The sequence below is a fragment of the Platichthys flesus genome, chromosome 9, assembly GCF_949316205.1.
Source record: "Platichthys flesus chromosome 9, fPlaFle2.1, whole genome shotgun sequence".
Classification (NCBI taxonomy): Eukaryota; Metazoa; Chordata; class Actinopteri; order Pleuronectiformes; family Pleuronectidae; genus Platichthys; species Platichthys flesus.
In genome coordinates, this window is record NC_084953.1 from 18047399 (window position 1) to 18060967 (window position 13569).

The following is a 13569-nucleotide window of genomic DNA, read 5'->3' on the forward strand; positions in this document are numbered from 1 at the left end:
GAGGATGAGTGAGTGCAAAGGGGGATGATGATGAGTGGTGGAGTGGAAGGAGAAGAGACGTTACTTATGCTACAAAGAATGGAAGGAGGAAAAACGTCCTTGCATATCTTCACTAAGTAAACCTATCTCAAGAGTGTTGCTTTAAATGCATCATGTCAGTGGCAACATTAATTGTAGCTGTGGAATAACTCCAGGGTGGTGTGAGGTAAAAACACAACCAAACAGAGTGATGTTCTAAGTAATTATTGTTGGCCTTGAAAACAGTTCATGCTGCCAAGATGCAGGATACGTGCAGTAAATCTGTCCGCTCTGACAGTTGACAGTAGGCAGGACAGGCTTTGCAGCAGAATGAAGATGACACTGTGTCAGTGTGTGTTACATTAGACTGTATATAAAGGTGTTATAGATCATCTGGTTTTCCTGTTAGCTCATATGTCAGTTTTAACTTGTGGAGCTGACAAAATGGAACGATTCTACTTTTCTTGTAAATTGTTTGCACTGTTGTTGTCGTCTTTGCTTTCAAATTCAAAGCAGCTATATGAGTAAATAAGAGATATTCTGTGATCTACCATATTAATTAGTGTTTCGATAGATTGTAGTGCAATCTATGTATAGAGCCTTTCGTTCAAGGCCATAAAAACTTTATCACAAGGAACATCTTGAAAACCAGTCTTCAGAGTTATCATTAATTTAAATTAACACATTGGTGGTACATTCTTAAATTAAATAAAGGCAAAGACAAAGAGACAAATAAAATAACTTCTGAGAAGCTTTGTGTATCTCAGATGTTGCGCGTTTGCACATTCTCATCGTGTCTGCATGCGGGTGTCTAGAGCTCTCTGGTTTCTTCCCCAAGTGCAGGTCTCTCTAAAATGTGCTTGTAGGTTTGAATATATAAGTCTAATTAAGTGTTTGCGCTGTAATATACGAGCAACCTGTCTAGAATATACACCATACTTGCTCAATGTTTGCATGATAACCATTTAAAAATGCATATTATAGTCACAGTTGAGATGTTGCTCTTTTGTCGTATAAAAAAAAAAGCTGAAATGTTGTGCCGTCATTTCAGGGTTTAATGCTTATCACGGTCATCTATAAATACAAAGACACTCATAGTTCTCAATATTGTTTTGTTAAGAACAAGGCATCTGAAGAGCACATCAAATGTGCTTAGTTGTTCTTCTCCTGCATAACTGCATGCTTAAAATGGCGCAGGATTGTTAAAATGTGGTGTCAAATTTGTAAATTACTGATACACAAAATATAGAAATTTCTAGAATTATTATATTGACAAAATACAAATGATCAATAAAAGTGATAATATTATTTTCATTATTTATGGAGTGCAGAAGAGTTAGGGCAAAATATCAGTGTTTGTTCAACACATGGTAGTGACAGTGGATGTTAGCATTTGATAGCTATTACCAGAGATTACGAGCAGTTCTCCTGGTGTTACAGCCCCCACCGGCCTGCTGCTCCTTCTGCCATGTTTTTACAACACACGACAAATGTGTGCTTGCTGCGCTTGCTGCGCTTGCTGCGCCTGCATCTTGGAGACTTGCTGACTTTGGTTAATGCTGGATAGTATTTTGTTCAATGCTGGACAGAATCCACCATTTCATCACAGTAATTATGGTTATTAAAGATTTTACAGTACAAATAACTGTGGAGAATTTGACCACAGTGTACCATTAATTTTGGTAGATAATATATTTTTAGGGGTTCCGTCGACTTTAGGTGGTTCACCGAATAAGTAGAATATAAGCCTTCATTAACTTATCGTTATAGTAAAAGAGTTAATACCTGCATCAGTTACCAGACTTGGCTAAGAACCAAGTCAGCAACTTACGGGCAACAAACCAACCATCCTGACCCACAGCATGAGGTGTGTGAAAGTGCGGTTGTGTGTCATGACAAGAGAAGCCACAATTGATTCAGATAATGAGAAGATGTGAATATAGACTTAAGATGTTTGTACAAACACATAATGCAATTGAACATGGGATATGATCACACGGTATATTCCCTGGTGACAGACACCGAACCTTTACTTTGAATTTCATTTTAGATTATACTTCATGTTTTTTTGTTCTCTAAATATATTATATTAACTTCGGGGCTACTGCCATATTCTTAAACTTATGGCCCAGTTGCATCGTTTCATAGATTCCGTAACATTTTCAGCTATCCACTAGACCTCGTCGCTGACTGTTTTAAACGACAGCGTTCACCCCTTCAGCAAGTATTGTGCAGTAGGCTGTGTGGAAATTTCTGCATATTAAGACGTCATCTTGCGTCATCACTCTCCATCACATCCGCTTCTGTAAACACTATGGATGCAGGCTCACACAAGCAATTTGTTTCCCACACATAAACACAAGTAAACAAAAACACAGTTATTGTTAGTGTGAGTCTAGTTTCATGTGCTTTGTGTTTCTTTTGTTCATGTCTAATTATCACAAAGACATTTCAGAATAATTGTGTTTTTTGGAACCCTTTATTTTCTTTTACTTCCCGAAATGCAGGTTTAAACTATTATGACATACCTCTGTTAATGCCAACTCATCGTCAATGGCACCCATTTGTGAGTGACTTCCTCTTGGCACCAAATACACAGTGGACCGAATTTCCCTCATTGCTTTGGAATCTTTTTTTGGCCCTATTTTTTCTATTGTGTTGCCTGACACATTTTACTCTGCTCGTCCTTTCTGTTGGAGAAAGAATCTGAATTTGTCAGGTGGATTATTTGCTGGCAGCACCATGTGCATGGAAAAGTCGTGTTCCTCTTATTAGCCAAAATAATTGAGTTCAATGTTAGCTTCAGGCTGTTCCGCACACATAACTTGCAAGCGTGTTCTTTGAAGCTGCTTGTCGGGACACTTGACATCGGATCTTTTTATTTCCCAGAAAATCTGAAAACACTGGAAAGTTCTAGTAGCTGTGTAAGCAGCAAGTTCACCCTGTCTTGACTTGGCACCACACGGCCTGCCTGTCAGGAGGCGGTTGGAATGGGTATACCTCTTTGATTGGCCTCGAACAGTTGGGCTGGGATCGGCTATAATCATCTGTCTTTAGGGTGAACAAGTATGAAACAATACTTTATTTTGACCCAACAGTTATAAAAGGGCAATCGGAATGAAGATTTAATATTTGTTTGTTTCTCAGAGGTAACAAGTAGAACATTTATTTCAGCTCAGCTTTCAAGCAAGGTCAATCTGAATCTTAGAAATATTTGCTCATTGGGGAAAAAAGACATAAAACGTCAATGTTATTACCATTCATGGCTTGGCAGCAGTAAAAACCTAAGGTTTTTGTGGTTAGTGTTACTATTCTCTAACCCTGAGATATTCAGCTGTCTGTTACAGACCTTTAATAGTGTTTGAATGTATGTTTTGTCTGGAGTTTGTGTTACCCAGTCTTCTTATAGATCTAAACAAGATAATATTTCCATGTATTTTTATACACAAATACAAAGTCTTTTTGACAAGTTGTCTACTTGATCAAGGATTTGTGACAGGATAAGCAGATTTATGTCTTCATGTAAAAGATGGCTTTTGCTGTCAACAAAACACTTAATTTTTACGCAACACAACAAATCAATGTACCACTTAAAACAAAATAGTCTCCTCAAAAGTTATTTAATTAAATAGTCTGCAAGAAAGTGAGGGAAGAAGTAAAGATCAGAGTCCTGCTATTAAAGTCACAGCCCAGCAGATAAGCCTGGGATGTCAGACATGCAGACAGATTGACATAACATAATACACACAGAGAGCAAGACACCATTGGTGGCTTTTCACCGAACGAAAACACACACACACACACACACACAGGTCATCAATCAGGGTCTGTTGACTGCAACAAGGTCAACAGCTGACCCCTTGGCTGGGGTGGGGGCTGTTTCAGCCAGCTGATCATGGAGTGGGAAGGGTGATTTAATAATTCTCTGTCCCACCGTCCCATCGACAAACACAGATGCTGACAGCTTTCAGTGCAAATTTTCGACTCTGTGACACTGTTATGTTTGGTTACACTGATATTTTACAAGATATTAAGCATCAGAATAATGAGAGAGAATTGGAAAGGGCTCAGTTGCTGCTCTGACAAACCACTGCCATTTATATATTTTTTTCGCAATGAGGTTATTGAATTTTCATTGACTTCAGTCAACATACAGTGCAGTGTAAAATGGTATTCTGAGATTATTTATTTGTAATTTAATTGTATTGTTTGGTACATACTAGTGATTGTAATGCAATGCCATCTATGACCTCATGTGACTGTTTGGCAGATGATTATATCTCCCCAAAAGATATTGAGCTACACGGAAATGAATAGAGTAAGTGTCAGGTTAAGATGATCCTCTTAATGCAGCAGAATTCACTGAGAAAACAAAACTAGGATTGTGGCTGAAAGGCCAAAGTGGGGGAGGGGGAAATAGGGGGATGTGTTTTAAAAGAATTGTGACAGAATAAACTAGAGTTGACAAAAATGTACAGGGTGAGGTCATTTGAGGTGTGTGTTTGTTTGTACATGTGGGTGTGTGGGGTAAGTGGGTGGCCGGCTTGGCTTCTTTCGCGGCCTTGGAAAAGAAGCCAAGCTGGCAGTGTGTAGGAGGGGGAAGCCCTAGCCCTGGCCTGCCTGTCTGGGGCCTCAACAGGTTATTGAGCTTAACAGGATGTGGTCTTTAACTATACACAGAAGAACACACCTGAAGATTGCATTTTGGTACTGACACACATTCTAGCCTCTAATGTGTAGCAATTACATGAATTATAGGCAGATAAAAGCTTTGTAATGTTTGTTGAAGGATTTTTCAGTCTTTGTCTTGTTCATGTGTTACATCAAAGCTAGGGTTGGTATTCCTGAAAAAGCTAGGAAGAGCAGGCTACACTTTGGGGGAAAAAGACACATCCAACCCCCTCCAATCAACCCTCGCTATTGATTGATTGAAGCCATGCCTCCAAAATACGTGAACACATACTGTCTGACAACTGAAGCTGACTTTTCTGTGTCCCAATGGAGTTAACAGTGACAAGGACTACATCACAGAGGATTGACCACAATAAAGTGAGGGGATTCTAAAAACTCAGTAATTTTAGAGGCCACGAGTGCAACAATATTGAGCATTTTAGGGAATAGAGGCCAACAACAAAAAAAAGGTTCCTATGTGATAAAACCTACATATATTACAGTCCCATCAAAGTGGATTCTGACAGACAATGAGGAGTCCACAGGCCGTTTGAAATTATGCTTTATAAATGAAAAGATAGGGCTGCTGGACTTCCATGTATGGCAGCGCCTGATCTTATCAGCTGCGTCATAACCTTGTCATTTTAATCATTAAATCAGAAACTGCTGTTCCTCATATCTCTTCAGACAACTGCTGGATGAGTTTCACACATACATGTTTTTTTTTTTTATTGTCTTGAAAGAGTGTGACATGTTTCAGATTGTTCATCACACTGCCTAACACATCAAGCTGATTGTGGACGGTTTGTGTTTAGAAATCTATTATTCTAGTTCAGATTTTAAAAGCTGATAAGCACCATCTTCAACCACAGCCATCTAGCAGCAGCCCTGCGTGTGCCGTGTTATACGGAGATGTTACAGCCATGTTTTTCACTGCAGTCTTCCTCCATTAATCATCTGTAGGCAGACAACTGTCATCAACCAGTACCCCTGAAATACAATTTACTCTTTCTGTGGAAACAAGATGGGGCTTACTGTAGGTGTATATATGTGCTTTTAGCTATAAAGCAAGTCAATTTGAGCAAAAGGTTGTGTCGTGTAATTGCTGAGTGATCAGATGGTTGCCGCTGTTTATCAGTAGTTTCATCTTCATTAAGATGTTTAATGCTGGATTCAGCATTTGTAGCAGCGGAGAAAGGAAAGTAGACGAAGAACATGTGAAAATAAAAGAAACAGGAACGCACAAATGACGGGAAATACAAATATGCACACATGCTTTCACATGTTATTCTGTGTACATATACACACATAAATACACTCATACAGACAGTGATTTTTTTCCCCCCCACTAGCTATTTCCAGAAATTACAATAAAGATGTCAAAAAGATAGAATTCCCTGAAAGCTAATTTCAGAAGAAAAACTTTTAAACACAGAAACAAACACATTTACACACATTTCACACATATTCTTATTGTCCAGGAGAGAGAGAGAGAGAGGGAAGGAGGCAAGATTAGTAGTTTTATGGTTTTGGCTGTGGAAGCAGCCAGATTACCATCAGAGTAGTTGGAATTCAGGCCTTATCTCTGCTTGGCAGGGCCTTGTCTAGGGAACGGCAGACGAACTAGCCATTGGTAAACTACAGGCCAGACAGGGTACAAAAACGCCTCAGTTACGCTCTAATTAACATTTCGATTAGCAGGGTACTGGGGTTGGCCATGTACCGGTTAGAGTCAACTAAGATACGGCCAAGTATTCTGATTTTCGAGGATCAGGATCGTTGGTTCTCATGGCAGTAGGCTCCCTGAACACAGATCTACATGATATGGAAAGCGTAGAAGTCATATTGTTACGTAACATGGATCAATAACTAAACTTGTATAGAAACTCAACTTTCAACGGAGATAAGGAAAGTTATTATAATGGCTCATAACTTTAATTCTAATCCAGAAAATTCTGTATTTTCATATCAGATTTGTTTAGGTAGAATTAAATTATTAGAATTATTTTATATCAAATTATGGTTATCTCTCTGCTTGGAACAAAAGCTTTTAGCTGACACCGCTCACCAAGTGTTGGTTATTTCACTCTGCAGTTTTCCATGCTGAAATATGTGTGTGTGAGCTTAACTGTGTTTTTCCACAATTCGGTATCTGTGGAATGATGCCTCTGGTGACCTTGTTGTTTGTTCATCTTTCCACTGTCAGAATAGCCAAGAAAGAAGGGAGTACAGAAGACACACAGCTGACAGGTTAAGCAAACAAAAAAGGGACGGTGGTGACAGGTTGTGTGTTTGGGAGTGGTAGTAGTATTTTACAGTGACCCTACACATCTACGTCCTCCCCCCTTTCACCAAGGAAAAGGCAGTTGTTCCACTCAGCTGTCTGCAGGGCTAGAACAACTTTGGAGAGGCTGCTTTCAGAGCTCATGCCTGATCTTGCCCCCAGGAAGCACAGTGACACACAAACACGCACAGGGAGAAAAGGAGAGAGGAAGGTAGGGCGAGTGAGTTGAAGAGAGAAATACGGATTGGCTGCGTGCTGTACCCTTGAAAAAGCTCACACACAAACATCGACATGTTATGATCAGTGAGTTGTTTCTCTTAACGTCAGAGGGCAAAAATATACACGTGTATCTCTGAACACACGCAGGACCGAGTCTGTGTTTGTCTGCCTGCCGTTTACCACCCTCACCGAGCCCCATTCCCACATGATGTGGTCATGTTAACATTAGAGTTGTCTTCCAATCCCTGCGAGATATTTTCAGGTGAACTGTGAGTAATGGTTAACAGGCAGCTATGAAAGGAGTCTCAGTGTTAATCAGCAGCAGTCTTTTTGGACAGTTTTTTAGTTTGGGCTTTCAGAGATTCATTCTACTTCCTCTAACTGTCGTCTCTAGTCATAATACCATATTGTGTGCAAACCCACTCATCACCACTTGTGGCTAACTTCTGTATTGCGTCTGAAAAAGTGTAGCTTTTCATGAACTGTAAGACAAATATCTCTGATAGTTCAAAAGCACTATTGCTTTTCGTTGGATTTTTAAGGCAAATTATTGGCATTTTTGACGGCTTGAACATACTCAAAAACTCACCAAACTTGGCTGGCGCGTCAGGCCTGATGAAAATGTGCATGTTTTTGAGTAATATGGGTGTGGCAAATGGCTCAACAGCGCCTCCTATAAAGCAGCAATTCCAATCTGTTGTGGTGTCATATTGACCCAACAGACATGAGAGTGGTATCACTCTTTTTATCTAGCTCTCAGAGAAAAGGAAATTAAGACTAATTCAACAACATTAAACTCCTTTTCTGGAGTTCATGTCTAAAAACAGCTTTAGCTTTGCACAATGACAAGAAAGTATTTACTTTCCCTCCTCATCTCATTCCATCAAATGTGGAAGTATCCCTTTAAAGGGAAGTAAACAGTGACATAAATTGCTGAATGAACGAAGTGATTGAAGTTGCGCCCTCAAGGTTGTGCTTGAGGCAGCTTCATAGTACGCATGGGGAATAGTTTAATTTACATAGAGGCATGCAGCAGAACATGGGAGTTTGGGAATATCAACACATGGCCCACAGATTTAAAATATACATGCAGCCAACCAATAAATGAAGAGCTACATACTTTCAGATACAGAAACAGTTTCAATCCGGCACGGCCTGTCATGTTCTCCTTTTTTGCCTGCTGCCCATCACTCAAGTCCTATCTCCCCACATCCATGTTTATAAGTCCCATGAGGCCCAAGGGTGCCAGTGAGAGGCTTGATAAAGTATATGACATGCTAATGGTTCAGAAAGGATATGAATAGAAAGGCAGCTGGAAGGCAGCCATGTCTGAAATCTCACGCGCGCGCGCACACACACACACACACACACACACACTCTCATTATGCTCGCTTTCCATTTAACGTGTTCACCCTCACACATCTGTGTATGATTAGATTTGTTTAGGCTACTGGTGTTACTGCCAAAAGAGTGCAGTACTGGCTGGAATCCAGAATAAATGTGCCACCATTATGGTCCGGTTCACAATAAATATATATAAATATATATATATATATATAGTGTGTGTGTGTGTGTGTGTGTGTGTGCATAGAGCATGTGTTTGGTTTTGATTCAGGAATCTATGTGTTCCTTTCACAATATTGAACTCTATTTTAGTGGAGGAAAATAAATACGACTCTTGGCTCTGCTCTGTATTTTGTCATGTTTCTGGGGCCGAAGTATTTAACACCTCCTCTCTTTCCTCTGCCTTCAGGACCTGTCCTGCATTGATGACCTCTCCACAAACTCATTGTTCTCCTCACCGGCCGACTCGCTGTCGGAGTATGCCGATGCCCAGTCCTTCATCAGCACAGATAACCTGGACACGGTGCCCACCCTCTGGGATGTCAGCACTAGTACCACCACCACCACACCAGCACAAAGCCAGCTAGAGGTCAGCAGCAAACACGCCTCATTACCACAAACACTCATGAACATGCCAAAACCTTAAACGATGACTCTTCTGTAGCTTAACATTTTTAAAATAAGCTAGCTAGCAGGAATCAGTCAGATTGTTCTTCTTAATGAAAATGAATGCTGATCTTGCACGTTGCTATAGGTTTCACAACCACTTGGGATATTTAATTTGAAACTGTGTTTATGTAGACAAACACAATCAACACTACAACTGTTGTTTTTACCAAGGCTTGAGTGCAAGCTACTCTCAACACGATTGTTTTCTTTTATGAATATGTCATGTGATAGCAGGCAGAGCAGGAAAAAAATGAGGCACCAGGGTTAAACCAGGGATTTTCCCTGAGTTAGACACTCATTTTATTGTGTAAATTACTTATGTTGACCGGCCATCTTCTAGGGAGTTCAAGTTTTATCAAAAAGCTCCAATGGTTGAAAACAAATAAAATACGTCCTATGTGTTCAGTGTTTCAGATTTAACATAAATGAAGATAGATGCTCTGTGAACTTTACAAGAGTTTGTAGCCATTGTCTTCACACACACTTTACCAATAAATGCTATTTTGCAAATACATTTCAATTATTCATTAATCTCATAACGTACTCAATATGAAATGAACTGTTTTGACATTGCTGCCAGAGAACATCAGACCTCTATTGTACCAGTTGTTTTGTACACCGTTGTCACAGTGGAGCACAAAGAGCCAAAATTATTGAGATGTGCATAAGGCGCCTCAATAATGAATATGATTTTTTTTATGTAGCATCCCTTCAAAGACTCTCTCGGAACTGTACTAAATCACAGTTTCTACGCTGGTTATCTGAAGCGAGCTACTTCATTCTCAGCTGTTTTTCTTCCATCACTGCTCACCGTACAGGCCTCTGTGAATCAGAAGGGTCCGAGGATATCTTTTTGAGATAAATCAGAGTACATTTATTTCTCCTAACCTCTGAAAGCCTTTTATGTTTTCCTTTTCATTGTGCCCTCATTTCATCCATTATGTTTCCCAGACGCACACATCTTTATCTGCCTTTTGTTGTTGTTGTTGCCTGCTTTTCATCGCCAGAGAACAAATTGCATTTTGTTGAGTGCTGCTCCATCAGACATCCCTGAAGTTCCCACATGTTCTCATGCTCATACAGAGACACACGTGCACATACACAATGATTACTCATGCTTTTTTTGTTTACATTTTTTGTTTCTTCGTTTTATGTTCTTTTGACAGCAGAATGGCAGCAGCAGGTTTCATGGCTTGGCCAGTTTGGATGATATAACTGCTATTATCAGCACCCCACCTTTAGGAGGATTCCAGGTAGCCACATCAACCTCTCTGATCTTATGTTCAAATGAAACCAAGCTCTTTGACTGGACGAGCCTGCAGTTCTCAGTAATGCAGAGATGTGTATCTTGCGTCTTATGTTGAAACTGCAGTTGTGTGTTTGCAATACAAGATAGGCTTCAGACTGTTTTACAAAGAAACCTAACATGCCACTTATCTAAGAGTGAGGATTACTTATTGACAAATCAATGGATGAAGAAAGTAATGAGTGAAACTAGGGCTGGGCAATAAACCAATATCATTAATCTTTTCATCAATAGCAATATAACAAAATTCCATATATTGATTTATTCCTTATGCATTGTGTAAGTACAGTGAGTACAGATACATGTTTTACTTTCTATCAAGTGTTTGTCATTCTCTGCTCATAAACATAGATTTTTAAAACCAGAACTTATACTCAGGAGATAAAATCTGTTTTCAAATCTAAAAGAAATAATGATATGTATCTTTTTATCTTGATATAATACTTGGTTGTATCACTCTGCCCTAAGTGAAGCTGTAATGTTGTGCCTGATTCGACGAGTCTTCATTAACACAAGTGATGAAAGCATTGCTGCAAGTTGCATATTTTGACCACTGCAAAAGCACATTACACAAGGATTAAATAAGAAAATATACTGCGACAAGAAAAGGAATGTTGTAGACTGGCTTTCTCTGTCAAAACGGGAACCTCCTCATTTCCAATTTCTCAGATAACATTCACCTGAAACATGTAAAGTTAATTTCTCTGTCAGCACATTTTCATTCTGCTGCATTACTTGGTTAATGCGCCTTCTCAATTAATTTGTCATTTCAATCTTTCATCTGCTAATATTCCTTGATAAGAGTTCTTCATTTGCTCTGCTAACATCTTACTAACTTCTCACCCACTTCTTACTTTCAGCTACAGTCTCTTGCTAAAACCATCTTCACCTAAGCTGGAAACAAAACTCTCATAATCAGCTATTGTTGAATTAAATTTTTTTTTTTCCAGGCTAAGAGAACTCAGACTCCGCCAGAGGAGGAAGAGGATGCTGAGGATGAGGAGACGGAGGAACTGGGACATGTAGACACATATGCTGAGTACAGACCTTCGAAATGTAGGTCGCTAGACTGAATGTCAACATCCACATCGACTTTTTCCACATTTTTCTTTTATAATATGACATTCATTTACATGTCTGTATTTTCCCCCGCTCTTCAGCCACCATAGGAATCTCTCATCCTGACATAGTGGTGGAGACCAACACACTATCCAGTGTCCCTCCTCCTGACATCACATACACTCTCTCTATCCCTGAGTCGACTATTAACTGCGGCTTGCTGTCCGCTCTGCAGCTAGAGGCCATCATCTATGCCTGCCAGGTAAACACACAATGTGCACTTATATTTCATGAGGATTCTGTGAATGAGTCATGCTTTGGTTATATAGGTGCCTTTTGTTCATGTGTTTTTGCTCTTCTTGTGCCTCCAGCAACACGAGGTGATCCTTCAGAACAACCAGAGAGCCGGCTTCCTGATCGGGGATGGGGCAGGGGTCGGAAAGGGCCGCACTGTGGCAGGAATCATCTTGGAGAATTACCTTAAGGGAAGAAAGAAAGCACTGTGGTAAGAGAGATCTACTTCTCTGGTTGACCTCATCCAGGAGACATAAGATAAGCCTGAAAGCTAAATAACAGCTGTAGTCTCATTTGTTTAGGATTGTGCTTTGTGTGCAGTTGTATGCCAGGTTATACCGAGCATGTTTGCGCAGTAACCGAATTGATGACTTTCCTGTTCCTGCCCTCAGGTTCAGCATATCCAATGATCTGAAATTTGATGCAGAGAGAGATTTCAAAGACATAGATGCACCGCTTATTCCTGTGCATGCCTTAAACAAGGTGAGTCCAGGTGGATTTAGTTTGACAACCTGTGAACACAATTGTTTTACTCTGCGACAGCTTACGTCATTTAAGTGCATGAGAAGAGAAGATGAAACAAAGCAGCCGTTTTGTCCAGTGTTAAATGTTTGATTTGTTTTTCTAGATAAAGTATGGAGACACAGCTACCTCAGAAGGAGTCCTGTTTGCAACTTACTCTGCGCTGATAGGAGAGAGCCAAGCAGGCGGGCAGCGAAGGACGAGAATTAAACAGATCCTGGACTGGTGCAAGCCAGACTTTGATGGAGTTGTATCCTTTCATTTTAGTTGCCATCACATGCTTCAACTGTCCAGCACAGACTGACACTATATAGCAATTTTTGGATGTGAATTCTGGAGTTTGTCCGCACATATATGAAAACAGCAGGACTAGATTCTCTGCTCCGACACGTTCACAACAACACAGAAATCTCAGTGTTCAAGTTTCGGGGTTAGCACAGCAAGCATCATGAAGGAGGCTGGACATAATGTTTTTAATTCTGCTGCGGAGATGTCTCTTACATAATAGCTCCTCTTCTCAATCCAGAGATAATTGTATTATTTTCACTTTTTTTTGTTTTGCTTCTGCTGTGTGTTGGCTCATTCAAACATTATGAATAGCCGTTATTAGGGAGCTGGCAGGAGAGATTCCTGAGAATGTCTGGAGCAACTAACTCTGACATTTGAGTACGCGCTGCTTTCCTTTGAACACGCTAACATCAAACAGGGGTTTAAGGCATTGCAGCACACTGTTGTTTGTCCTTAACCTTTCACCATTACAGATTATATTTGATGAATGCCACAAAGCCAAGAATGCCACATCCACAAAGATGGGTAAGGCAGTGCTTGACCTGCAAAACAAGCTGCCACGGGCCAGAGTGGTGTATGCCAGTGCCACAGGTAGACCGACAAACACATAAAACACAATTGTAACACCTTATTTAACATAGCTGAACATTTTTAAATATTAATTTTGGTCATATTCGCCACAGGTGCCTCTGAGCCAAAGAACATGATCTATATGAGCCGCCTGGGAATCTGGGGTGAGGGCACGCCCTTCCGAGCATTCGATGACTTCCTGCACACCATCGAGAAGAGGTCAGTAGCGTTAGGTGCTGAGTTTACATGTATTCATACCACTGCGCTTACTGGGAATCAGTTTGCAGGTATGGCTGCTTAACCTGTGATTCAATTATGTTAAATA

At 40.2% G+C, this 13569-nt stretch overlaps 1 protein-coding gene across 4 annotated transcripts in view; it reads left to right on the plus strand.

Moving 5' to 3' along the window:
• Positions 1 to 13569, plus strand: part of sbno2b (strawberry notch homolog 2b) — a 57860-nt gene that overhangs the window by 28991 nt on the left and 15300 nt on the right. For 2 of the 4 annotated variants that reach the window (XM_062395014.1, XM_062395017.1), the window contains 9 exons: positions 8946 to 9125; positions 10372 to 10458; positions 11462 to 11567; positions 11672 to 11832; positions 11942 to 12075; positions 12257 to 12347; positions 12493 to 12636; positions 13148 to 13265; positions 13358 to 13463. In XM_062395014.1, coding sequence (XP_062250998.1) covers positions 8946 to 9125; positions 10372 to 10458; positions 11462 to 11567; positions 11672 to 11832; positions 11942 to 12075; positions 12257 to 12347; positions 12493 to 12636; positions 13148 to 13265; positions 13358 to 13463 — 1127 coding nt within the window. The remainder of the gene's footprint in view (positions 1 to 8945; positions 9126 to 10371; positions 10459 to 11461; positions 11568 to 11671; positions 11833 to 11941; positions 12076 to 12256; positions 12348 to 12492; positions 12637 to 13147; positions 13266 to 13357; positions 13464 to 13569) is intronic. The other 2 variants (XM_062395015.1, XM_062395016.1) reach the window with 2 other exon arrangements.